Source organism: Theropithecus gelada, chromosome 16 (assembly GCF_003255815.1).
Source record: "Theropithecus gelada isolate Dixy chromosome 16, Tgel_1.0, whole genome shotgun sequence".
In the NCBI taxonomy this organism is placed as follows: Eukaryota; Metazoa; Chordata; class Mammalia; order Primates; family Cercopithecidae; genus Theropithecus; species Theropithecus gelada.
Genome location: NC_037684.1, coordinates 23,357,073 through 23,380,916, shown reverse-complemented (window position 1 = coordinate 23,380,916; position 23,844 = coordinate 23,357,073). Strand labels below are relative to the sequence as shown.

At 53.1% G+C, this 23,844-nt stretch overlaps 1 protein-coding gene across 1 annotated transcript; it reads left to right on the top strand.

Annotated features, from left to right (window-relative positions):
* Positions 1 to 8,838: 8,838 nt before the first annotated feature.
* Positions 8,839 to 23,844, top strand: XYLT2 (xylosyltransferase 2). The gene is made up of 11 exons (XM_025363636.1): positions 8,839 to 9,076; positions 16,369 to 16,861; positions 17,145 to 17,320; positions 17,592 to 17,794; positions 18,241 to 18,321; positions 18,521 to 18,737; positions 18,825 to 19,001; positions 19,254 to 19,516; positions 19,776 to 19,971; positions 20,912 to 21,245; positions 22,676 to 23,844. The coding sequence occupies exons 1-11, from the start codon at positions 8,942 to 8,944 to the stop codon at positions 22,996 to 22,998; spliced, it is 2,598 nt and encodes an 865-aa protein (XP_025219421.1). The 5' UTR covers positions 8,839 to 8,941; the 3' UTR covers positions 22,999 to 23,844.

Below are 23,844 nucleotides of genomic sequence, written 5' to 3'. Positions count from 1 at the left end.
TAGCCAATAGAATCTGGGGGTGAAAGAGCTGAGCACTGAGACTGCAACCCTGGGAGTCCAAGTAATGGGCACTTTGTCTAGACTCAGCAAGCAGGTCAAGGATGTGGATCAGAGGAGGAGTGAAAGCCCATATGGGCAACTTCTAATTATGGACCAGCTTCCTATAGTGACCCCATGTAGCAGTAAGATGATTTACAGGAGCAGAATGTTCCATCACCAGTGCTCTTCAGCTTGGGTGTGGAAGCTCAGTTCATATCCCCGTGTGAATTACACGTGCCCACCACAGGCTTTTTGGACAATTAGAGGACCAAAGAGGAAGCAAATATTGCATATGGGCTCTCAGCTGGCTAAACAGAAAAATGAGAGAAATGTGGACCTTTCATTTTTGGAACACTTCATACTGTTGACATACAATACAAATAAAGTAACTGCAAAAGAAAAATAAGAGAGATGCAGTGGAGTGTTTACATTTTTGTCTAGAATAACATTCATAATGACAATGTTGATTCTGTTAAATAAAAATTATAGGAGGCCATTGTTTTGGACTGAGCTCTTGCACTAGGCTCCAACAGACCAGACTAAAAATCAAAATGGATTCACTCATGCTGGGGTTCCAAATTGATATTTTGTCCTTTAATACTTCTGTTTTTTCCCCTATTGGTTATTGGTCCATTCAGAATTTTGTGCTTTTTTTTTGGGCAGGAGATCGGGGGGATGGTCAAAAGTCAAAATTATAACAAACATAGTTTAAAGATCTTAATTGGCTTTATTTGTGATTCTAGAATCAGGCAACACATCATCCATAAAATAGAAAAGTGTTCCAGGGAGTCCAGCAGAGGAGGTTGGGCTTACAGAGGGAGAAGGGCTGAAAAAAGCAGATGCAATGAGCAAAGAGCATCTTCATTAATTTTCTTTTTTTTTTTTTTTTTGAGACGGAGTCTCACGCTGTCGCCCAGGCTGGAGTGCAGTGGCACCATCTCGGCTCACTGCAAGCTCTGCCTCCTGGGTTCACGCCATTCTCCTGCCTCAGCCTCCTGAGTAGCTGGGACTACAGGCGCCCGCCACCGCGCCCGGCTAATTTTTTGTATTTTTAGTAGAGACAGGGTTTCACTGTGGTCTCGATCTCCTGACCTTGTGATCCGCCCGCCTCGGCCTCCCAAAGTGCTGGGATTACAGGCGTGAGCCACCGCGCCCGGCCATTAATTTTCAAAGTTACTTTTTTGTGGTAAGGCAGGAACACAGAGACAGAACAATAGAAAATAACTGATGAGTGAACATGAGGTTACTTCAGGCTACCTTTGTGCTGTAAGGATTAAAGCAGAAGGAACTTATGCCAATTAAAATTTTAAACTGGCCTGTTTGGGAAATTGGTCATTATTTCTCTCTCTTGATTTCTCACAAGGTCAGATAGTGACTCCATTTTGATTTTTAGTCTGGTCTGTTGGGGTCTAGCACAGGAAATTAGCCATATATCTCCACTGTTTTTTTTTTTTTTTTTTTAGACAGGGTCTCCTTTTGTTGCCCAGGCTGGAGTGCAGTGGCACAATCATAGCTCACTACAGCCTCAACCTTCCGGGCTCAAGTGATCCTACTGCCTCAGCCTCCCTAGTAGCTAGGACTATAGGCATGCACCACCATGCCCGGCTAATTTTTTTTTATTTTCATAGAGACAGGGTCTCACTATGTTGCCCAGGCTAGTCTCAAACTCCTAGGCTCAAGCGAGCCTCCTGCCTCAGTTTCCCAAAGTGCTGGGATTGCAGGTGAGAGTCACCATGCCTGGCCCTCCTATAATTTTTATTTAACAGAAGTTACCAAAGAATTAGCTCTCTAAAGGGCTGCTGTTAGATGCTTTTGCTAGCAAGACTTTTCAAATGCTTAAGGAATAGCAGTGTTTATTGTTACATAAATTAGTTCAAAAACAGAATTTAAAAAATGCTCCTCAACTTATGTTATAGACTGGAATAACTGATTCCCAAATCTACCAAAGCTTTAACAATGAGAAAAGAAAACCACACACTAGGGGTGTCTACAAGAGCCAGAAAATAACATAAATGGGTGCAGCTGATTGGGTATGAAATGAACGGAAAAGGTGGGAGCTGCAGGCACTGGTAAGTGTGCACCCCTTCTTCAGGAATTCAAACTCAAATGCTTCAAAATTCTGTGCTGGTCAAATAAACGAGTCCTACAAGTCACCTCGGATTTTGCAGCCTCTGGTATATCTCCATTACAAACACAGATGTAACGATTCTTAGGCCGGGCGTGGTGACTCAAGCCTGTAATAGCAGCACTTTGGGAGGTTGAGGTGGATCCCTTGAGCCCAGGAGTTCAAGACCAGCCTGTGCAACATAGTGAGACCCTGTCTCTACAAAAATTTTCTTAAAAATTAGCTGGGTATGGTGGCGCACCTGTGGTCTCAGCTTCTCAGGAAGCTGAGGCAGGAGGATCACTTGAGTCCAGGAGTTCAAGGTCACAGTGAGCTATAATCATGCCACTGTACTCCAGCCCAAGTGACACAGTGAGACCCTGTCTCAAAATAAATAAATAGATAAATAAATAAATAAGTAAATAAAGCCAGGTGCAGTGGCTCACAACTGTAATCCCAGCACTTTGAGAGGCCAAGGTGGGTGGATCATGAGGTCAGGAGATTGAGACCATCCTGGCTAACATGGTGAATCCCCATCTCTACTAAAAATTAAAAAATTAGCTGGGTGTGGTGGCACGTACCTGTAGTCCCAGCTACTCGGGAGGCTGAGGCAGAAGAATCACTTGAACCCGGGAGGCAGAGGTTGCAGTGAGCCAAGATCGTGCCACTGCACTCCAGCCTGGCAACAGAGCGAGATTCCATCTCAAATAAATAAATAAATAAATAAATAAATAAAATATTAGTAAATCCAATTGAACTTATACTACAACTTAAAGAAAAAAAAAACAGCTACTAAAACCAAGTAACGTTCATTCTAGGGATGCAAAAATGTTTTAATATGTGGAAATTATTTTTTAAATACTTCATAATCTCAATACGTCATGCTAGAAAAACCCATATGATCCTTTCACTAGGTGTTAGAACTTTCTGACAAGCAGGGACCCAGGCATCCAGAGCTGGCGTGGGTGTGGGCTGGCAGAGGTTACCTGCAAAGGTAGCATCCAAAGGGAAAGCCAGGATCAGGGCTAGCAGACAGCCTAGTAAACTGTCAATCAGAAGGAAGTGAATGGATAAGCAGGAAGCAGATAAAGGCCACGGGACAGAGCCCGAGGAGACGCTTAGAGGCACAGCCTGGAGGTTTTCCTGCAGGGACCTCCATGCCTGCTGGTGTTGGACCAAATTCAGACTCTAGCTGCTGCAAGTGCATTTGAAAACATTCAGCATACATGCCTTATAAAATAGCTCTAAAAGTGAAGACTATAAGAATCATTTCTTCACATGAGAAAGAATATATCATGCAGGCAACCCAATTACAACTAAAGACTGCTTTCCTATTCTGCTTTTCGGAAAACCATTTTATCTTTTCAAGACTTTTTACAGTAAAAGAAAAAAGCACAATGGAACCTATCAGAGAACCCGAAGAGGAGACAGAAGGGAACAATGATTCTTGCATTTTATATGGTCAAATCAAAGCCAGTCTATGCATGCTATACCTCAATAACAAATTTGGGGTTTTATTTTTATTTATTTTTTAGAGACATCTTGCCATGTTGCCCAGGTTGGTCTCAAATTCCTGGGCTCAAGCGATCCTCCTATCTCAGCCTCCTGAGTAGCTGAGAATTACAGGCACCACAATAACCAGATAACAAATTTGTTAAAAAACAAAACAGGCTGGGCGCGGTGGCTCAAGCCTGTAATCCCAGCACTTTGGGAGGCCGAGACGGGCGGATCACGAGGTCAGGAGATCGAGACCATCCTGGCTAACACGGTGAAACCCCATCTCTACTAAAAAATACAAAAAACTAGCCGGGCGAAGTGGCGGGCGCCTGTGGTCCCAGCTACTCGGGAGGCTGAGGCAGGAGAATGGTGTAAACCCGGGAGGCGGAGCTTGCAGTGAGCTGAGATCCGGCCACTGCACTCCAGCCTGGGCGAAAGAGCCAGACTCAGTCTCAAACAAAACAAAACAAAACAAAACAAAACAAAAAAACAGTGGGCTGGGCGCGGTGGCTCACGCCTGTAATCCCAGCACTTTGGGAGGCTGAGACGGGTAGATCACAAAGTCAGGAGTTTGAGACCAGCCTGGCCAACATGGTGAAACCCTGTTTCTACTAAAACAAAAATAAGCCGGGCATGGTAGCAGGCACCTACAACCCCAGCTACTCAGGAGGCCAAGGCAGGAGAATTGCTTAAATCCAGGAGGCAGAGGTTGCAGTGAGCCGAGATTGTGCCACTGCACTCCAGTCTGGGTGGCAGAGTAAGACTCAAAAAAAAAAAAAAAAAAATCAGTGAAGGCGGGCCAGGCCCAGTGGCTCATGCCTGTAATCCCAGCACTTTGGGAAGCCAAGATGGCAGGATCTCTCGAGCCCAGAAGCTTGAGACCAGCCTGGGCAACATAGGGAGACCCCATCTCTACAAAAAATAAATGAAAAAAAAATCACGAGGCAGTCCCAGCTACTCAAGAGGTTGAGGTGGGCAGATTGCTGGAGCCAGGGAGGTCAAGGTTGCAGTGAGCCGTAATTGTGTCACTGCACTCCAGCCTGGGCAACAGAGTGAGATCCACACAAAACAAAACAAAAAAATAATAAAGGCCAAGTGCAGTGGCTCACACTTGTAATCTCAGCACTTTGGGAGGCCTAGGTGGGAGGACTGCTTGAGGTCAGGAGTTTGAGACCAGCCTGGGCAACACAGGGAGACTCTGTCTCTACAAAAATAACAAAAATAGTGTGGTGGCATGCGCCTGTAGTACCAGCTACTCAGGAGGCTGAGACAGGAGGATCACCTGAGCCCAGGAGTTCGAGGCTGCAATGAGCCCCATTGTGCCACTGTACTCCAGCCTTGGTGACACAGAAGGACCCTGCCTTAAAAATAATAATAATAAATAAAAAGTCTGAGTAGGTACTGATAGAATGACTGGTAATAAATGTTAAATAAGGACTCCCTACCCCCATTGCATATCATATACAAAAACAAATTCCAGCTGGATTAAAAACTTAAATGTTAAGAATGGAAAATAAAATTTATAGGAGAGAATACCCGAGACTATACACATCACAGAGAACTGAAGAGATTTACTAAACCCAAATGAGAAGCCATGAAAGAGAGGAGGAACATATTTGATTACAAAAAAGTTCAAAATTTTAGAATGGTCTTAAACACTCAAAGTGCAGTGAGTTGAGGGAAATTTTGAATAGATAAAAACTCTAACAATTGATAAGACAAATAATATAACAGCAATAGATTAATTTGTGGAGAATGTGAAGAGGCATTTCCAGGTGAGCAAATCCAGTCAATAAACCAATTAACAGACACTGCCCAGTAGAGAACTGCAAACTAAAAAATAATAAGGCCACTCCTCATCTATCAGATTAGCAAACATCAAAAACAGAATAACACCTGCTGCTGGAAGAGATGCAGGAAAACAAAACCCTTAAATACTATTGCTGGAAACTTGAATTCTCTTTGGGAAGCAATCTGACAATATCAAAATTAAAGATTCCCTTTTCCTCATTCCCGGGAAACTCTGCCATAGAAATAAAAGCATCAGTGCAGGCCAGGCACAGTGGCTCACGCCTGTAATCCCAGTACTTTGGATCACAAGGTCAGGAGATCGAGACCGTCCTGGCTAACACAGTGAAACCCCATCTCTACTAAAAATACAAAAAATTAGCCGGGCGTGGTGGCAGGCGCCTGTAGTCCCAGCCACTCGGGAAGCTGAGGCAGGAGATGGCGTGAACCTGGGAAGTGGAGTTTGCAGTGAGCCAAGATCGCGCCACTGCACTCCAGTCTGGGCAACAGAGCAAAAAACTCTGTCTCAGGAAAAAAAAAAAAAAAAAAAAACCAGCATCAGTGCATAGGGATAAGCATGGAAGCATGTTTATTAACAGCTATGTGGCAGTGGCAAAATCCCAGAAACCAAGTGAGTGTCTATTCAAGAAGGGAGTGGAATATTACGCAGCCATGAAAAAGAATGAGTGAGACCCATCCCATCCAATTTAGAGGAATTTCTGTTATGTATTTACAGTTAAGGGAGAAAAGCAAGCAGCAGAGAAATGTATGGAATATGATTCAACTTTTAAAATATAACACCCTCAAAATTTAAATATAATGACTCCTTCCAAAAATTTAAAAAATAAACCTGTGTGTGTGTGAATTGTTAGGGAGAAGTGTGGAAGGAAGGAAGTTGGGAAGAAACCAAGTGAGCCATGCCAGGCTGTTAACATAGAGGAGGAAGAGAGAGAAATACTTAAAAATAAGTTTCTGTATTTAAAAACCATGTGTGTGATGTGACCCCATCCATGCAAAATTATGTACACATAAAGAAATAGGTGAAAGCGCCAGGCGCGGTGGCTTACGCCTGTAATCCCAGTACTTTGGGAGGCCACGACGGGTAGGTCACGAGGTCAGGAGTTTGAGACCAGCCTGGCCAATGTGGTGAAATACATCTCTACTAAAAACACAAAAATTAGCCAGGTGTCATGGCACGTGCCTGTAATCCCAGCTACTCTGGAGGCTGAGGCAGGAGAATCGCTTGAACCTGAGAGACAGAGGTTGCAGTAAGCTGAGATTGTGCCACTGCACTCCATCCTGGGCGACAGAGCGAGACTCCATCTCAAAAAAAAAAAACCCAAAACAAAACAAAAAGAGAAATGGGGGAAAGGATAGCCACCAAAATGTTAATGATGATTATCTTAAGGGGTGGGACTGTAGGTGACTTTTACTTTTTTTCTTTTTTTTTTTTTTTTTTTTTGAGACGGAGTCTTGCTCTGTCGCCCAGGCTGGGGTGCAATGGCCGGATCTCAGCTCACTGCAAGCTCCACCTCCTGGGTTTACGCCATTCTCCTACCTCAGCCTCCTGAGTAGCTGGGGCTACGGGCGCCCGCCACCTCGCCCGGCTAGTTTTTTGTATTTTTTAGTAGAGATGGGGTTTCACCGTGTTAGCCAGGATGGTCTCGATCTCCTGACCTCGTGATCCACCCGTCTCGGCCTCCGAAAGTGCTGGGATTACAGGCTTGAGCCACCGTGCCCGGCCACTTTTTTTCTTATTTGTTTAGTGTTTACATGTTATATAATGGGTATTTGTTACTTATATAATCAGTGAAAAATAAAGCTATTTTCATTGTTGTGGGGGGAATTATTGGCAGGTAGAAGTCCCTAGAGGATCTGATTTAACAAGCACACAAGATCAATATTTAATTAACATATCAATTGCTGGCACGTCAACTGATGTTTTCCAAAATCTTTGAAGTGCAGGCTCTCTTAAGTAGCCAAACTGTCGTTGGAAACATTGTTTACAATTCTCCCATTTAACAAACGCGGAGGAACAGAATGATTACAAATGCTAAAGCACATAAGACGATTAAAGGAGGTTTATTTATGTACCATCAAATGCTTGTGTACCCTGTACACATCAGTTTAGAATTCTCTCATCAACCCAACCTTCTGGCAACTTCCAAACCCCTCCATCATTGCCTTCTAACTTTTCAAACTTTTTTTTTCTTTTTTGTAAGGCACTTCTCTTTCCAGACCTCTCTGTAGTGGTTCCTAAAGTCTTCCCTTTAAACCTTCTAACTCGTGTTTGCTATTTTTATGACTTCCTCCTCCCAGTGCCTGGCTTCCCCAGCTGGGGATTCACCTTGCTTTGGTGGTCACTCTTTTGCTCTTCTCGCCTTCCCTCTCTCCATGGGCCTGCCAGGCTCAGGGGAGGCCACAGGTGCTTAGACTTTGTCCAAAGTGGTGCTCATTGAACACGCTGGGTTCTCAAACAAATGTTAGGGCCAGCTGGTTAGACGGGAAGCTGGGCCTCGCCTGCTTGCTCTCTGCAACATTTCTTGAGCATTGCTGGGTGTCCAAAGCAGGGTGAGATCCCAGAGCAGTCACGACAGGATGTGTGATTGGTGCTCACTGCACAGTGCTGGGGACGCACAGGGAGGATGCCACTGATGGCGTAGGGGGTGGCGGTGGGGGTGGGGGGAAAGTTGCTAAGACTTGGCAGAGGGAGCAGCACGTGTCCAGGTCTACTGGTTCTCCAAGTTTGGTCCTAGAGCAAAGGCATCAGCATCACCTGGGAACTTGCTGAAAATTCTACTGTTTAGGCCCCACTACTGACCTACCAAAGCAGACACTCTGGGGGAGGGAGGAGGGACACCAAAAATCTGTTTTATCAAGACCTCCAAGAGACTCCGAGTAGTTTGAGAACCACGACTCTGGGAGCGGCCTGAGGATGCTTAGGATGAGCGCAGAGCAGAAAGGAGGATTCGTGAAGGCTCTCTGATGCCCGTCAAAGGGTTAGACTTTGACCCGCAGGTGCGGCCTCCAGGTTTTTAAGCAGAAGCCTGTGGCTCTCACACGCCCTCTTCCAAGGCGGGGTCTCTGGGAGCCCTGGCTTTCCCAGGGCCCCCGGGACAGAGAGCTTACCGGCGTGGGACTGAACTCGCCCACGACCCCCGATACCAGGCAAGAGAGGTTGTGCCGCAGACCCTCCACTCCCCAGCACCAGGCGCTCGCCGTCCAGGTGGAGGGGAGCACACGTGGGAGCCAGGGGCACCAGCGGAGACAAGAGCGCAGAAGGCAGGCGCTCAGGCCCACGCCCGCGGCTGCCGGGGAGGTAGGCGCTGTGAGCCCTGGCTCCACCCCTAGCCTGCGGGGCGCGGTGCTTTGGCCCCGCAGGCCCCGCCCCGGCGCGCGCCCGGCCCGCCTCCCCGGGCGTGCGGGCGGGGGGGAGACTCAGCCCCGCGCCCGTGCGCGCGCCCGCGGCCGGGTTGCAGGGCTGGGCGCGCGCCCCGCGTCCCGGGCAGGAAGATGGTGGCGAGCGCGCGAGTGCAGAAGCTGGTGCGGCGCTACAAGCTGGCGATTGCCACGGCGCTGGCCATCCTGCTGCTGCAGGGCCTGGTGGTGTGGAGCTTCAGCGGCCTGGAGGAGGACGAGGCGGGCGAGGTGCTCCGACAACCAGGCGGGCGGGCAGGCCGGGCGCGGGGGCGCGCGGGGTCCTGGCGGGGCTGCGGGCGGCCCCAGCCGGGGAAGTGGGGCACGGGCCGCGTGCGTGCGTGCAGGGCGCCGGCGGTCGCCTGGAGCGGAGCATCGGGCCCCCGGCACTCCCTTACCCCGCAGGCCTGGGGAGCTGCGCTCGGGGACAGTGCGTGACCTGGAGACCCGGGCCCTGGTGCATTGGGGGCCGGGGCGGGAGGAGCAGGTCATGCTGGGGTGGTCTCTGGCCAAAGGAGCGATGAAGGTCAGGCGCGGCGAGCGGGGCTGGGAGGCGGGGCTGGGCCCGAACCTGCTCGGAGGTGGGGAGCCCCAGGCCAAACTTTCTGAAGTTGGGAGGGGGCGGGGATGTGCGCGCCGTGGGCGGAGGAGTGGGGCCAAGGGACCCAGAGCGTCCTTCCCCAGCTGAGCCCGAGGGGGCAGCGGCCGGTGAGCAAGTGGAGCTCGGGGGTGGAATTCGGGCCTGGGACAAAGTGTGTACCTGGGAACTGAAGGAACAAGGAGTGACCCCGAGGGAGAGAACTGGAGTCTTCCCGAGGTGTGGCTTCCTCAGCCAGAGGTTTGAAGAACCTGGATGGGTCTCCGGAGGGCAGGGGGAGGAGGAACTGAGCTGGTGAGTTGGCCTCAGGACCTTAGGGAATTAGGGAGGGGCCCTCTGGCTCTAAGGGAATGGGGACTGTAACAGTCCTAGCCGTAGAGCAGGGGCAACCAACAGCCGTCTCAGCCCCCAGGTCCCTGCCTCGAGGGTCTTTCTCCCTCTTCCCTGATGTGGTTTCAGCTGGAGGCTCAGACACCTCAGCGGTGTGGTGAGGAAGGGTCCATTGGGTCTGGGTTCATGCTGCGGAGATGGAGAGGACAGGCCACACCACAGTCCTAAGCTGTGGCCCAGAGGTCAGGGCCTCCCTGTCCCCAGCGCCCCTGTGCTGCTGCCTCCAGGGCTCCGGGTCAGAGACTCTGTCTGCTGCTGTCCTCGGGCAAGCCCCGATACCCACAACCCCTTACGGCATCTCACCAGCCTGGAAGGCCTGGTGTGGAGACAGAAGAGCTGCCCTTGCCTTTTTTTTGAGAACCCAGAGGGTGGGATGGTGGTGGGGGCTGGAACAGAGTCACATGAGACCATAACTCCAAAAGGAGGTGGGGGCAGGGGCGGCTGGCTCCGTGACATCCGTGGGGATGTGGACCTACCAGTAGGACGAGCAAGTAGGAGAGTGTTTCGGGCCCAGTGTAAGAAGACTCTTTGGGCAGATGGGACATTCCAAGATGGAATGGGCTGCCAAGGCAGTTAGGGAGCCCTCTGACACTGGAATATGGGACCACTCTGGGCTACCGCCCCCATCCCCCACCACCTCCTCCTCCAGCTTACTGGCTGAATGAATAGGGGAATCCTGGATTGGAATGTTTGAAAAAGCTTGTGCGGTCCAGGCACCCATTGCTGCTTGGACCCCCTCAGCTGCTCCCTCACCTGACTCTGGGGTTGCCAGGCAGCATAATGGGGTGCATGGGAAGGTGAGTGCTGAAGCTGGACCGCCCACTTCACCACTCTCTTCCAGCTCTGACCCTGAGGAGACCACCAGCAAATCACTTTGCCTCCTCCCTTATCCTCATCAGTATCCCTCCTCAAGATGGGGATAATATTGGCACCTCCTGTGTTGGGCGATTATAAAGATTAAGTGAAAATGATGCCTGTGAAGCACTTGTAGGAGTTCCTGGCACACGCTCAGCTGTCAGTAAATAAATAACTCTTATTATCCCAGCACTGTGCATTGGGAATACGATTCATTCATTCATTCATTCATTCCATAAATAGGTATGAAGTCCTACTTTGTACCTGACACTGTGCTAACACTGGGGATACAAAAATAAAATAGATGAGGTTTCTGCCCTCATGGACAGGTAATCTACAGGAAGAAACAGACAGTGAAAAGGAACTCAATAGAATTACAAAGGGGTTGGGTTAGATCAGGGGGTCAGGAAAGGCTTCTCAGAGGAAGAGATGGGCAGGAGAGTTCAGGCAGAAGGCCTGAGGAGAATGGGCTTAGCTGGGCACCCTTGAGGAATGGACAGGAGGGTGTGGTGCTTTCCCTGGAAGAAGGTTCCATCCTGTGCGGCTGAAAGGACCACAGCAAGGGGCAAGGGTTTCATTCTGAGTGCAGCGGGAGAGCACCGAAGGGGTTTAAGCAGCACAGGATTCAGTGTGCATTTAAGACGTGCGCTCTGCCCATCTATGGAGAGGCTGTGAATCCCAGGGATGGTCACTAACCTCCAGAGAGCCGCTCGATAGTTTCCAAAGCTTTCACAAACACCATCTCACCACTTGTTTTAAATGCAGCCTGAGAAGTCAAAGGAGGTGGGGATGGGGGGAGCATTTCTGTGTTCACCCTCTCTGTGACTCAGAGAAAGATTCTAAGGTGGGGCTGCAGAGCCAGGAAGTGGCAGAGGATTTTAATTGCCTCCTTGGAGGAGAGGAAGGAGCCTCTGAGGCCAGAATGCATCCAGGCCGGAGGTCAGAGGATCATTCCCCACCCTGTCATCAGAAGGGCTCCCGGCCTCAGGGCTGCTGGGGGCAGCCTGTGAGGGGCACAAGGCTGGGGCTGTGATGATGCTATTTGGACATGCCTGGAAGGGACGGAGGTGGGGGCTAACTGCCCACCAGGGCCTCTCTGATCCCTCCCTGCTGCCTCCTCGTCCCCCAGCCTCCTCTGGGATTGTCCTTCTCAGGGTCAGCCAGCTCCCACTGCAGTGCAGGGACCAACATGCCCATCTCCTCCCACATCCTGGCCCCCACCACAGCCAACCTGGCCCTGTGCCTCATGCCCTACCCTCCTGACCAGCTTCCTGACTCACTGATACTGGCTTCCACTCGGAGAGCCTACAGCTGTCTGCCATCTCTATCCACCTAAGCTTGGGAATGTCTTTCTCTGCTTGCTGTGTGGCCAGGTCACATGTCACCAGGCTGATACACACTCAGCCCGGTGGGGCTGCATTTACCTTTCCTAGGGATTCCCCAGCCTGTGGCGCCCTCCCCAGTGTGGGTACAGAATAGGGTCTGCTGCCTCTTCTTGCAGGTATCTCTTCTCGGATGGGAATGGCTGCCTCCAGCTCCCACTGGCCATCTTTAAGAGATCAGAGGGCAACCAAGCACTGTGGCTCATGCCTGTGATCCCAGCACTTTAGGAGGCCAAGGTGGGAGAAGCGCTTGAGCCCAGGAGTTCGAGACCAGCTTGGATAACGAGACTGCATCTCTATTAAAATAAATAAAATCAAAAGATCAGAAGGCTGCTGGGTGCTAGGCACAGAGGGCATGGGTGTAGGGATGGGGCTCTGGCCTGAAGGTGGCTGTCATCCTGACAGCGTGAGGTTCCTGATGTGCTCAGAAGGCCTGAGGAGAATGGTAGTGGGTACGGTGTGCAGGGGTTGGGGGAAGCCCTTGGGGAGGTGAGGAGCACAGAGAACCCAACCCAGCTGAGTCCAAGATGTTGAGGATCTTGGGCCTCTCTTGACTTCACGTTTGACTATTTCCTTCTCCCATCTGAGTAATCATAATGATAAAGATGGCAGCATTGGGCTGGGTATGGTGGCTCATGCCTGTAATCCCAGTACTTTGGGAGGCTGAGGCGAGCAGATCACTTGAGGTCACGAGTTCGAGACTAGCCTGGCCAATATGGTGAAGCCCAGTATTAACTAAAAACACAAAAAGTTGCCGGGCATGGTGGCACACGCCTGTAATCCCAGCTACCTGGGAGGCTCAGGCACGAAAATTGCTTGAACCCAGGAGGTGAAGGTTGCAGTGAGCTGAGATCATGCCACTGCATTCCAGCCTGGGCGACAGAGCGAGACTCTGTCTCCAAAAAAAAAAAAAAAAGTAGCAGTACTTACTGAATGCTGTGCCTATGCCAAAAGCTTTGCATTCATTCATTCATTCATTCAACAAATACTAAGGCCAGGCACAGTGGCTCAGGCCTGTAATCCCAGCACTTTGGGAGGCCGAGGTTGGTGGATCACTTGAGATCAGGAGTTCAAGACCAGCCTAGCCAACATGGTGAAACCCTGTCTCTACTAAAAATACAAAAAATTAGCCGGGCATGGTGGTGTGCACCTGTAATCCCAGCTACATGGGAGGCTGAGGCAGGAGAATCACTTGAACCCAGGAGGTGGAGGCTGGAGTGAGCTGAGATTGCACCACTGCACTCCAGCCTGGGCAATGAGAGCAAGACTGTCTCAAAAAATCAAACACTTACTGAGTATGTACTACAGCCAGACACTCTCCTAGGCGCTAGGACTATGTCAGTACATACAGCAAAAAGCCCTGCCCTTGGGGAACTTACAATCTCCTGAGGAGAAAGACAAATTAAAAAAAAAAAAATCAAAACAGTATAAATAAATAGTAGGGTGAGAGGAAATATTGTGCTATGGGAAAAAGAGGAGGAGGGAGGGCTGGCACTGTAAATCCAGTGGTCAGGATGGCCCTACTGAGAAGATGGCATCTGAACAAAGAATTGAAGGAGGCAAGGAGTGAGCAGTGGGGCTATCTGGGTGAGGGTGTGCCAGGCACAGGGGATAGTGGGTGCAAGGGCTGGAGCCAGGAGTGCCAGGGGGGATGAGGGGATGCAGAGAAAGCCACTGTGGCTGCAGGAGAGTGAGCATGACAAATTCCCAGATGAGGTCAGAGAGGCCTGGGTGGAGAAGGGGGCATCCAGAGAGCTCACGGAGCCTCTGTAGGCTCCTGTAAGGGCCTTGGTTTTTATCCTAAGAGGGGCCACTGGAGGTTTGGAGCAGGGGAGTGGTGAAATGGGATTTTAAGAGTTGTAACAGAAACACCGGCTGCTATGATGAGAATGGAATTTAGGGGAACAAGAGTAGGAGCTGGAAGACTAGAGAATCCAGGCAGGGATAGTGAGGGAGGTGTTGAGAAGGGATCGGATTCCAGATATATTCTGAAGGGATTTAGTGATGGAGTGGATGTGGGGTGTAAGGGAAAGAGAGTCAAAGATGACTCCTGACCGGACGCGGTGGCTCACATCTGTAATCCTAGCACTTTGGGAGGCCAAGGCAGGTGGATCTGAGGTCAGGAGTTCGAGACCAGCCTGGCCAACTTGGCGAAACCCCGTCTCTATTAAAAATACAAAAATTAGCCAGGCGTGGTGGCATGTGCCTGTAGTCCCAGATACTCAGGAGGCTGAGGCAGGAGAATCGCTTGAACCCAGGAGGCAGAGGTTGCAGTGAGCCAAGATTGTACCACTGCACTGCAGCCTGGGCAACAGAGTAAGACTCTGTTTCAAAACAAAAAATTGATTCCCAAAAGTTTTTGGCCTGAGCATCTTGAAGGATGGAGATGTCATTAACTGAGATGGGGAAGATGAAGTAGGAGCAGGTTGGGGATGAAGAGCGGGAGGTACTTTTGGGCTTGTGGCCTTGAGAGGTCTATCAAGCTCCCAGGTGAGATGTCAAGGAAGCTGGTAGTTAAATGCCTGAAGGTTCAAGGGAGCTATCCGGGCCAGAGAGATCAATCTGAGGGTGGGGATGGAGTTTAGAAACCCAGAGACTGAAGATCACTTAGGAAGTGAAGGTGCTAGGACAGGAAGGGCCCCCAGATGTGCCCTGGGAGACAAGGAAGCACCAAGAAGACCATAAGGAGTGGCAGTGGAAAGAGGAGAAAAGCCAGGTGGGTATCCTGGAAAGCAAATGCAGAGGGCACTTCAAGCAAGACAGAGTGGTCCATTAAGTTCTTGGCTGCTGAAAGGCCAAGAAAGAAGAGGACTTAGTCTTGGAGAGCTTGTGAGCATGGAGGGGAAGGCCGGTGGGAGAGGGTTTATGAGGCTGGAGACGGCTCTCCCTAGCTGCAGTGTCTCATGCTTATTTGTTATTCCTCTTTACAGCTAAGGGAGCATGCTCAGAGAAGTTAGGGAACTGCTGGTGAGTTGGCAGAGCTAGGCCCAGAGCCCTGGAGACTCTAGAGTATTCACCTGGTGGCCCCTGTTCCTCCGTCCATTCTGCATCTCATCCACCAGACACCAGCTAGATGTCTGTGTGTGCCAGCTGCTCTGCTGGGCCCTGGGGAGATGGAGCTGACATGTCTCTTGTCAAGGAGTTCACTACTAGAGGAACATCCAGGGCCTTGGAGCTCAGCCCATTCCACTGCAGGGCAAATGGAATGGCTGCATGCCAGGGGCCTTGGAGCTGGATCTGAAAGGATGGATGGGATTTGATCAGGCAGGGCAGGTAGGATGGGGGAATGGAGGAGGAGGTGGCTGGACATGCTGTTCAGTCACCACCAGGCCATCTAGGGAAGTGCCTGGATTTGAGGAGAGGCAGCAGGTACCAGAGCACTTAGAGCCAGGAAGCAGGGGCGGGGCAGCGGTAGCGGTGCCCTGCTGCACGTGCAGCGAGGTGACAGCCTCCAGCTGCGGGCACCTTCAGGCCCTGCCTCAGCTTTCCAGCCACGGACTGAGTGTGGAGGTGTCAGGGCTCACCAGCTCCAGGCAGTACATGTGCTGGAGTTTTCCCGGGAGCCAGCCAGGACTTCCTCGAGGCTGTGCTGGAGAGAGAAGCTCTTCTTGCCCCTCTCCTTGCATGGTCATCTCCTTTGTGGTCCAAAGCCTTTCCCTGCCAGCCCCTGCCCCATCGCTCACGGGGGTACCCGCAGTGAATCTCACGCACTCTGACTCTCTCTTGATCTGCTTCCTAAAGGACCCAAGCAGTATTGGGGTCTCAGACTTCACCTCCGTCATCCCCCATGGGCACTCCTCCTTCACTGTGAAATGGCCTCAGTCTTCCCACATGGAAATGCTTTGGATTCATCTGGAAGTTAGAGTCTCCTGAAGACCACTGTCTCCTCCCAGCCCTCGGTGGGAGTGCTGGGTCTTAGGTGGACATTTGTACCCTCAGTGGGGTCTTTGCACCCTTCTCTTGGGACACGTGGATATTTATTTTAACATCTGCTGAAAAAGAAAGTGGTATCTGAGTCCAGAACAGAAAACCAAGCACAGTGCCGTGTAATCTGAGAGCCAGTGGGGGACAGGGGTGTTGGTATGATGGAGGGAGGACCAGTGCTCCTTCGGTGGCTGGCTAGGGAGGCGCTCCCGCGGTGGTGCTGATTGTGTGGAGTCCTTAGGTGAAAAGCACTTCTGTGGGTAAAAAGTGAGCAGGAATGTCTAGGTCTGAGGGTGCCCCCAACCAAGATGGAACTCAAGGAGCAGGAGGAGGTGAGGGGCTGCCCCAGTGATGTGTCTGCATATCTTTTACAGAAAGGAAGACAGAGGAAGCCACGGCCACTGGACCCTGGCGAGGGTTCCAAGGACACAGACAGTTCAGCAGGACGACGGGGCAGCGCAGGCAGAAGGCATGGGCGCTGGCGGGGCCGTGCTGAGAGCCCAGGAGTGCCCGTGGCTAAGGTGGTACGGGCAGTAACCAGCCGGCAGAGGGCAAGCCGGCGGGTCCCACCTGCCCCACCCCCGGAGGCCCCAGGCCGCCAGAACCTGAGTGGGGCAGCAGCTGGGGAGGCGCTGGTAGGGGCAGCCGGCTTCCCACCACACGGAGATACAGGGAGCGTGGAGGGCGCCCCCCAGCCTACGGACAACGGCTTCACCCCCAAGTGCGAGATCGTGGGCAAGGACGCGCTGTCTGCACTGGCCCGGGCCAGCACCAAGCAGTGCCAGCAGGAGATCGCCAATGTGGTGTGCCTGCACCAGGCTGGGAGCCTCATGCCCAAGGCTGTGCCCCGGCACTGTCAGCTGACTGGTGAGGGACAGGGGTGCTCCAGCCCTTCCCAGGCTGGGGCAGGGAGGTGGCATGGCCCGGATCCACACTTCCATCTCTCTGAGGAAGAAAGAGCCAAGGGGGGCCTAGCTCCCTGCCTAAGTCTTCATCCAGTTACTTACTAAGTGGCAGGGGCAGAGTGAGGACCCAGGAGCATGGGGCTCCAAGTCTAGGCTTCTTTGGAAGGCAGGCAGCTCCCTCTTCCCATCTCACCCTGACCTTGTGACGCTGGGGGGCCTCGCCAACGCCTGTCCTCTGCTCTCAGGGAAGATGAGCCCCGGCATCCAGTGGGATGAGAGCCGAGCCCAGCAGCCTGTGGATGGCCCCCCGGTGCGAATCGCCTATATGCTGGTGGTTCACGGCCGCGCCATCCGCCAGCTGAAGCGTCTCCTCAAGGCCGTCTATCACGAGCAGCACTTCTTTTACATCCATGTGGACAAGGTATTGTGGTGGGGAGAGGCCAAGGGGTCTGGGGTGAGCAGAGCAGAAACAGAAGGTTGCCGACAGACAGGGTCTCTGACCTGGCCCAGGTAGCCTAGAGAGAGAAACTGAGGCCCTGAACAGGGGGGTGGCAGCACGAGCCAGCTCAGCTGCTTAGGGGCTGGAGCCCTGCCCTGTGCTTTCCCTGTCTTGTGTCCCTTCACTCTGTCCTGGGGTGGGAGTGGGGATGGCGATAACACTGGGGGCTAGCTGAGTGTCTCCTCCCCACCAGCGTTCCGACTACCTGCACCGGGAGGTGGCGGAGCTGGCCCAGCGCTATGATAATGTGCGGGTGACGCCCTGGCGCATGGTCACCATCTGGGGCGGGGCCAGCCTCCTAAGGATGTACCTGCGGAGCATGCGGGACCTGCTAGAGGTGCCTGGCTGGGCCTGGGACTTCTTCATCAACCTCAGTGCCACTGACTACCCAACCAGGTGTGGGGATGGGGCTCTGAGTCCTCTGGATGGGAGGGGACGCCTGTCTGGGCACCTGGGGTTGCAGGGCCTTGGTGGACCTTCTCTGCCCCATAAGCCTAACTCTGGGATCCGCCCTGCTCAGACATGGGCCCCTGGGCCCTAGCCATGTTTTAGGGGAGGGGTTGGTGTAAGATGAACTGAGAGTTGAGCATGATAGGAGATGGGGAGGAGGAGGAGGAGCCAGAGGTCTGTACCTGGTGTGCTGGATCAGACAGCAAGGGGCAGAGGAAGGATGGGGTGGTCTTCCTTAGGGGCCTCTGGTGCTCACCACCCCAGACATCAGCCAGGGGTAGGGCACATGGCCAGACAGCAGTCAGGGAGAGAGAAAAGCCAGAAGGTCTGCTCTGTGCCAGTGACTGCACAACTATCTCACTTGGCTGCCTGTCACCCCATTCCTTCACCAGGACCAATGAGGAACTGGTGGCATTCCTATCCAAGAACCGGGACAAGAATTTCCTCAAGTCACATGGCCGGGACAACTCCAGGTGAGGGGGTGGGAAAGGAGGCCCTGGCCCCAGGGTCTTGTCCCAACACCCCCAACACAGTTGGGCTCAGTGGCTCCAGTCCTGGGTTTCAAAGTCTCCACACCAGTCACAGGTTGAGGAGTGTTGGTTGCCAGGCAGATGAAAGAGCTTAGACCCCACCCTGCAGGATCCCCAGCCATGGCCTCTCTGCTGCCGGCAGGTTCATCAAGAAACAGGGCCTGGACCGGCTCTTCCATGAGTGTGACTCGCACATGTGGCGCCTGGGTGAGCGGCAGATCCCGGCAGGCATCGTGGTGGATGGCGGTTCTGACTGGTTTGTGCTGACACGCAGCTTTGTGGAGTATGTGGTGTACACAGATGACCTGCTTGTGGCCCAGCTACGCCAGTTCTACACATACACACTGCTCCCAGCAGAGGTGGGTGGCCCAGCAGGCATGAAGGCTGGGGAGGGCATGGGTTGGGCTGCCTGCAGCTCACCTTCCACCCTCCCTTGCTGCTTGAAGTCCTTCTTCCACACGGTGCTGGAGAACAGCCTGGCCTGTGAGACCCTCGTGGACAACAATCTGCGGGTCACCAACTGGAACCGCAAGCTGGGCTGCAAGTGCCAGTACAAGCACATCGTGGACTGGTGCGGCTGCTCCCCCAATGACTTCAAGCCACAGGACTTCCTCCGGCTGCAGGTGCTTGCCCGAGGCCCCAAGGCTGCCCCTGGCTAGGTCTTCTCCCCTGGCTTTTCACCAGGAGAACAGCAGGGTGGGCCAGTCAGAAAATCTGGGGGGCCTCGGCCTGGAGCAGCCCTCAGGGGTCTGGGACTACAACAGCAGCAGGAAAAGCCGCAGGAGGCTGAGCTCTAGGCAGTGCTGAGGGGTTGGCCCTGCCATGCCCCCTGGGGCTTCCAGAGCCCTTCACCCTCCTTGCCTCTCCTGCTCTAGCAAGTCTCCAGACCCACCTTCTTCGCCCGGAAGTTCGAGTCGACTGTGAACCAGGAGGTGCTGGAAATCCTGGACTTCCACCTGTACGGCAGCTATCCCCCCGGCACGCCAGCCCTCAAGGCCTACTGGGAGAGCACCTACGACATGGCGGATGGCCCCAGTGGGCTCAGTGATGTCATGCTCACCGCTTACACGGCCTTCGCCCGCCTCAGCCTGCACCATGCTGCCACTGCTGCACCCCCACTGGGCACCCCACTCTGCAGGTGAGACCCCCTTCTGACATACAGCAGGCACTTGGGGTGTGGTGCCCTAGGGGGAGGCCAACCAGAGAGTGACGTCCCCTGCCCACAACAAGGCCCCAGTCTGAGGCAGGGAAAAATGCAAATACCGAAAACAAGGCTAGAGCCAGGCATGCAGGTGCTGTGGGGGTGAGATCTGGGGGAAGGAAGTGCCTGGGGAGGGGACTCCAGGCCAAGTCAGGTGTGCTGATGGCATCTCCCTTTCTCCCTGCTGGCACCTTAGGTTTGAGCCCAGGGGCTTGCCGTCCAGCGTGCACCTGTATTTCTATGACGACCATTTCCAGGGCTACCTGGTGACGCAGGCGGTGCAGCCCTCAGCCCAGGGGCCGGCAGAGACGCTTGAGATGTGGCTGATGCCCCAGGGGTCGCTGAAGCTGTTGGGGCGCAGTGACCAGGCCAGCCGGCTCCAGAGTCTGGAGGTGGGACAGGTCTCCCCACCCCCTTGCTTTCTCCCAACCCCTAGCCAGACTTGGGGTAGTGGGAAGAGACCAAGGGAGACAGACACCAAGGGAGGGGTAAAGTTCTTTTTCCCAGTCATGGCAGGCATGGTGATGCCCCTATGCAGACATCCTGTGTCAGCCCCCAGCCTGTGCACACTGAGGAGCACTTCCTGGTTGGGTATGCAGAGGACATTCAGGGAGCAGGGAGGGAATTATCATTTCCACTACAACACAAGCCCAATCTTCCAGACTACAGCGATTTCTCCTAGAGGGGCAGGGACATTAGAATTGGGCCATGAAAGTACGCTTCTAAGTGGCTCCTCATCGCCTTTTTTTTTGTTTTGTTTTTTTGAGACAGTCTTGCTCTGTCACAGTGGTGCGATCTTGGCTCACTGCACCTCTGCCTCGCAGGTTCAAGCGATTCTCCTACCTCAGCCTCCCGAGTAGCTGGGACTATAGGCGCGCGCCATCACGCCCAGCTATTTTTTTTTTTGTATTTTTAGTGGAGACAGGGTTTCACCTGACCTCGTTATCCACCTGCCTCGACCTCCCAAAATGCTGAGATTACAGGCGTGAGCCACCACGCCCGGCCCCTCCTCATTGTCTCTTTCTTAGAGACTTTGCCTTCATGTGGGAATGGTCTCTGGGTGGGACTTTGAACCTCATCCCTGCCGTATGGTCCCCAATAACGGCGACTGACCTCCACTGCCTAGCAGTCAGAATGGAAGCCTAGAACGAATCTCAGAGCTAGGGGAGATATTAAAGATCTCCTAGTCTGACCCCTTCATTTTGCAGATGGGGAAACTGAGACCCAGAAAGAGACAGTGACTGGCCTGAGATTACACAGTGAGAGGCAGCCTCAGAGGAGGGAGAAGGACCTTTCCCCCACACTCCTGCCCAGCTGCCTCTCTCTTTACAGGTTGGCACTGACTGGGACCCCAAAGAGCGTCTTTTCCGGAACTTTGGGGGGTTATTGGGGCCGCTGGACGAGCCTGTGGCCGTGCAGCGCTGGGTCCGGGGCCCCAACCTCACAGCCACAGTGGTCTGGATCGACCCAACCTATGTGGTGGCCACATCTTATGACATCACAGTAGATACGGAGACCGAGGTCACGCAATACAAGCCCCCACTGAGCCGGCCCCTGCGGCCAGGGTCCTGGACTGTTCGACTCCTTCAGTTCTGGGAACCGCTGGGTGAGACCCGCTTCCTTGTGCTGCCCTTGACCTTCAACCGCAAACTACCTCTCAGGAAAGGTAAGACTGCAGTTCTCAAATGAGGCCCAGAAGCCAGACAGAATAGGACTCGCCAGAGAGGTGACCCCAAGAAGCCAACCATCAGAGCTGATTCCCATCCCTAGAGTAAGGGAAGCATGGAAAGGCTGAGGCCTTGATCTTCTTTCCTGTAGTGTGCAGGGTCCTGCACTGCAGTGTGGTGGAAAGGGGAGCTTTACAGTCATGCACACTTGGTTTGGAACATAACTCTGACGGGTTCATTGGCCTTTTGTCCTTGGAAGTTACTTGGCCTTCCTGGGCCTCAGTCTTAGCACGTGAAGCAGGAATAGTACACCTATCAGGGACCTTGTGGTACATGCGACACAAATCCACTCAACCGAGCTTGAGTTAAAAAGGGGAGAAGACTGGAAGAATGCAGAGGTCTCCTTCACAAAGCTAGGAAATGTCTCAGGCCTTACTGTGAACCAGAGGTGCTTTCTCCATCTCTCTGGGGCCATCTTGCTCCTCATCCTGTCGTGTCTCTATGCATCGACCTCAGACTCTGGCTCCCCATCCATGGCATCTCAGTGCAACAGACACTGACCAGGGACTTTTAGTTCCCAGGTTCCACATTCTTGGGACAGAAAATCTGACTGGCTGTCCCAGTCCACTCTCTGGCCAGGTGGGCAGGGTCATGTGGCTCTCTGCCCACTTGGCTGAGGCTAAAGGAGTAGGCTCTGAACAGAGACAAAGGCTGGGCAAATTTCCTGCAAGGAAGGGCCTAGTACAAGTAACTCCCCTGGAAGATATGAGGGATGAGCCTCTGGAGGGAAAGTGGCCAGTATGCAGGAGGTGATAATTGTAGGTGTTTCTTTCTCCCACCCCGTCCTATCACAAGAAGGTGGGTAAGAGGTGGGGTACCCTAGAGGAGGAGGGGGTGCTGGTGGGGCTGCAGCAGATCCAGGATCCAGGGCAGGCAAGCTGTGTCCCCCACACACCTGGACCTCCCAGTCAAGCAAAGAATGGCAGCAATGCACAGCAGGTAGGGACAGGGGCTGCGCCTCAAGGACAAAGTCAGAGAAGGTGCTCTAAGCTGAGGGGACAGAGCTGGCCAGTGTCTGTGCATGAAGGGCTGAAGTGCCCGAATACAGGCTTTTGAGGGCTCCGGGAGCCCCCGATGATGGTCAGGAAAGGGTGTGGGACACAAACCAGACTGTTCCCTTCTTTCCTAAAGTGCCTTGAACCCACTGCTTTATTGCATCCTAAAGTTGGGAGTCTAGAGCTTACTGCCTTGATTTTATAAAACTCAGTTTTATAGGCACAGAAAGTCCCTTGCATTAGCCCAAGGTCACTGAGCAAGCTGTGACTCAGAAGTAGGGCTGTGACGGGAACTGAGGTACCCAACTCCTGGGTCTGGCCTCCACAGAGTCTGTGTGTCGGGGGGGTGCTTACTGCCTGCTCTGCACCCACAGATGATGCCAGCTGGCTGCATGCGGGACCCCCCCACAATGAGTACATGGAGCAGAGTTTCCAGGGCCTGAGTAGCATCCTGAACCTGCCTCAGCCGGAGCTCGCAGAGGAGGCTGCCCAGCGGCACACACAGCTCACAGGCCCTGCACTCGAGGCCTGGACAGACAGGGAACTGAGCAGCTTCTGGTCTGTGGCCGGACTGTGTGCCATAGGCCCCTCTGCTTGCCCCTCCCTGGAGCCCTGCAGACTGACCAGCTGGAGCTCTCTGTCCCCCGACCCCAAATCAGAGCTGGGACCTGTCAAAGCAGACGGGCGACTCAGGTAGCAGGGCCCCAGCCAGTACCCGTGGAGAACCCGGGGAATTGCACCTTACAGACAATGGAGGGGTGTCCCCTCCCACAGGCAAGAACCAGAGGCCCAGGCTGCACACCCATTCAGCCATCAAGAACCCACACAGATGACAGGGTGGACACAGTATGAACTACTGCTGATGTCTCTGCTGGGGATCAGAGGGCTGGCGGGAACGTGAGAAGGGTGCCAGCAGCATTCCACACCCAGCTCTTCCTTGCCTTCCTCTCTAGGTTTTTTTTTTTTTTTTTTTTTTTTAACTTAAAAAGGAAAATGGGTGGTGGGGGGAGAAACTAGAACAGAAGATGTGCAATAGGGCTCAGAGCAGCCCCAGGAAGTGGGCCATGTCTGTGGGGAGCAGGGGCCTGCCAAGCCCACCTGCTATTGTTCTGGATGAGGCTGGGCCTGCCTCACTCTCCAGGGCCTCATCCCCCAGCGTGGGCCTGTGGTGCTCGTGGCTGAGGCTCCACGAGGGTGCAAGTGCCCTGCCAGGCTCTAAGGCCTGAAGAATAGGTGATATGGGGGGCACTGCAGAGCTGGGCTCTAGCAGGACAGTTATTTTGTAGCCAGGGGACTCTGGAAGTGGGGTGGGGCTGGCTCCAGGGCTTTCCAGCATACCCTGCCCCTGGATGGGAAAGGCAGGGTCAGGGCCCACTGAGAGCCATGCAGAGTTTCCCAGGTGAGCACTGGAAGTGTGAGGTCACACGAGCAGCGTGGGAAGAAGACTCTGTCAAGACTCTCAGAAGAACCTGGAGTAATTGTGCCTGAAGCTCAGCGTGAAGTCTGAAATATGCAACAGAAGAAATATATCTCTATCTCTCTA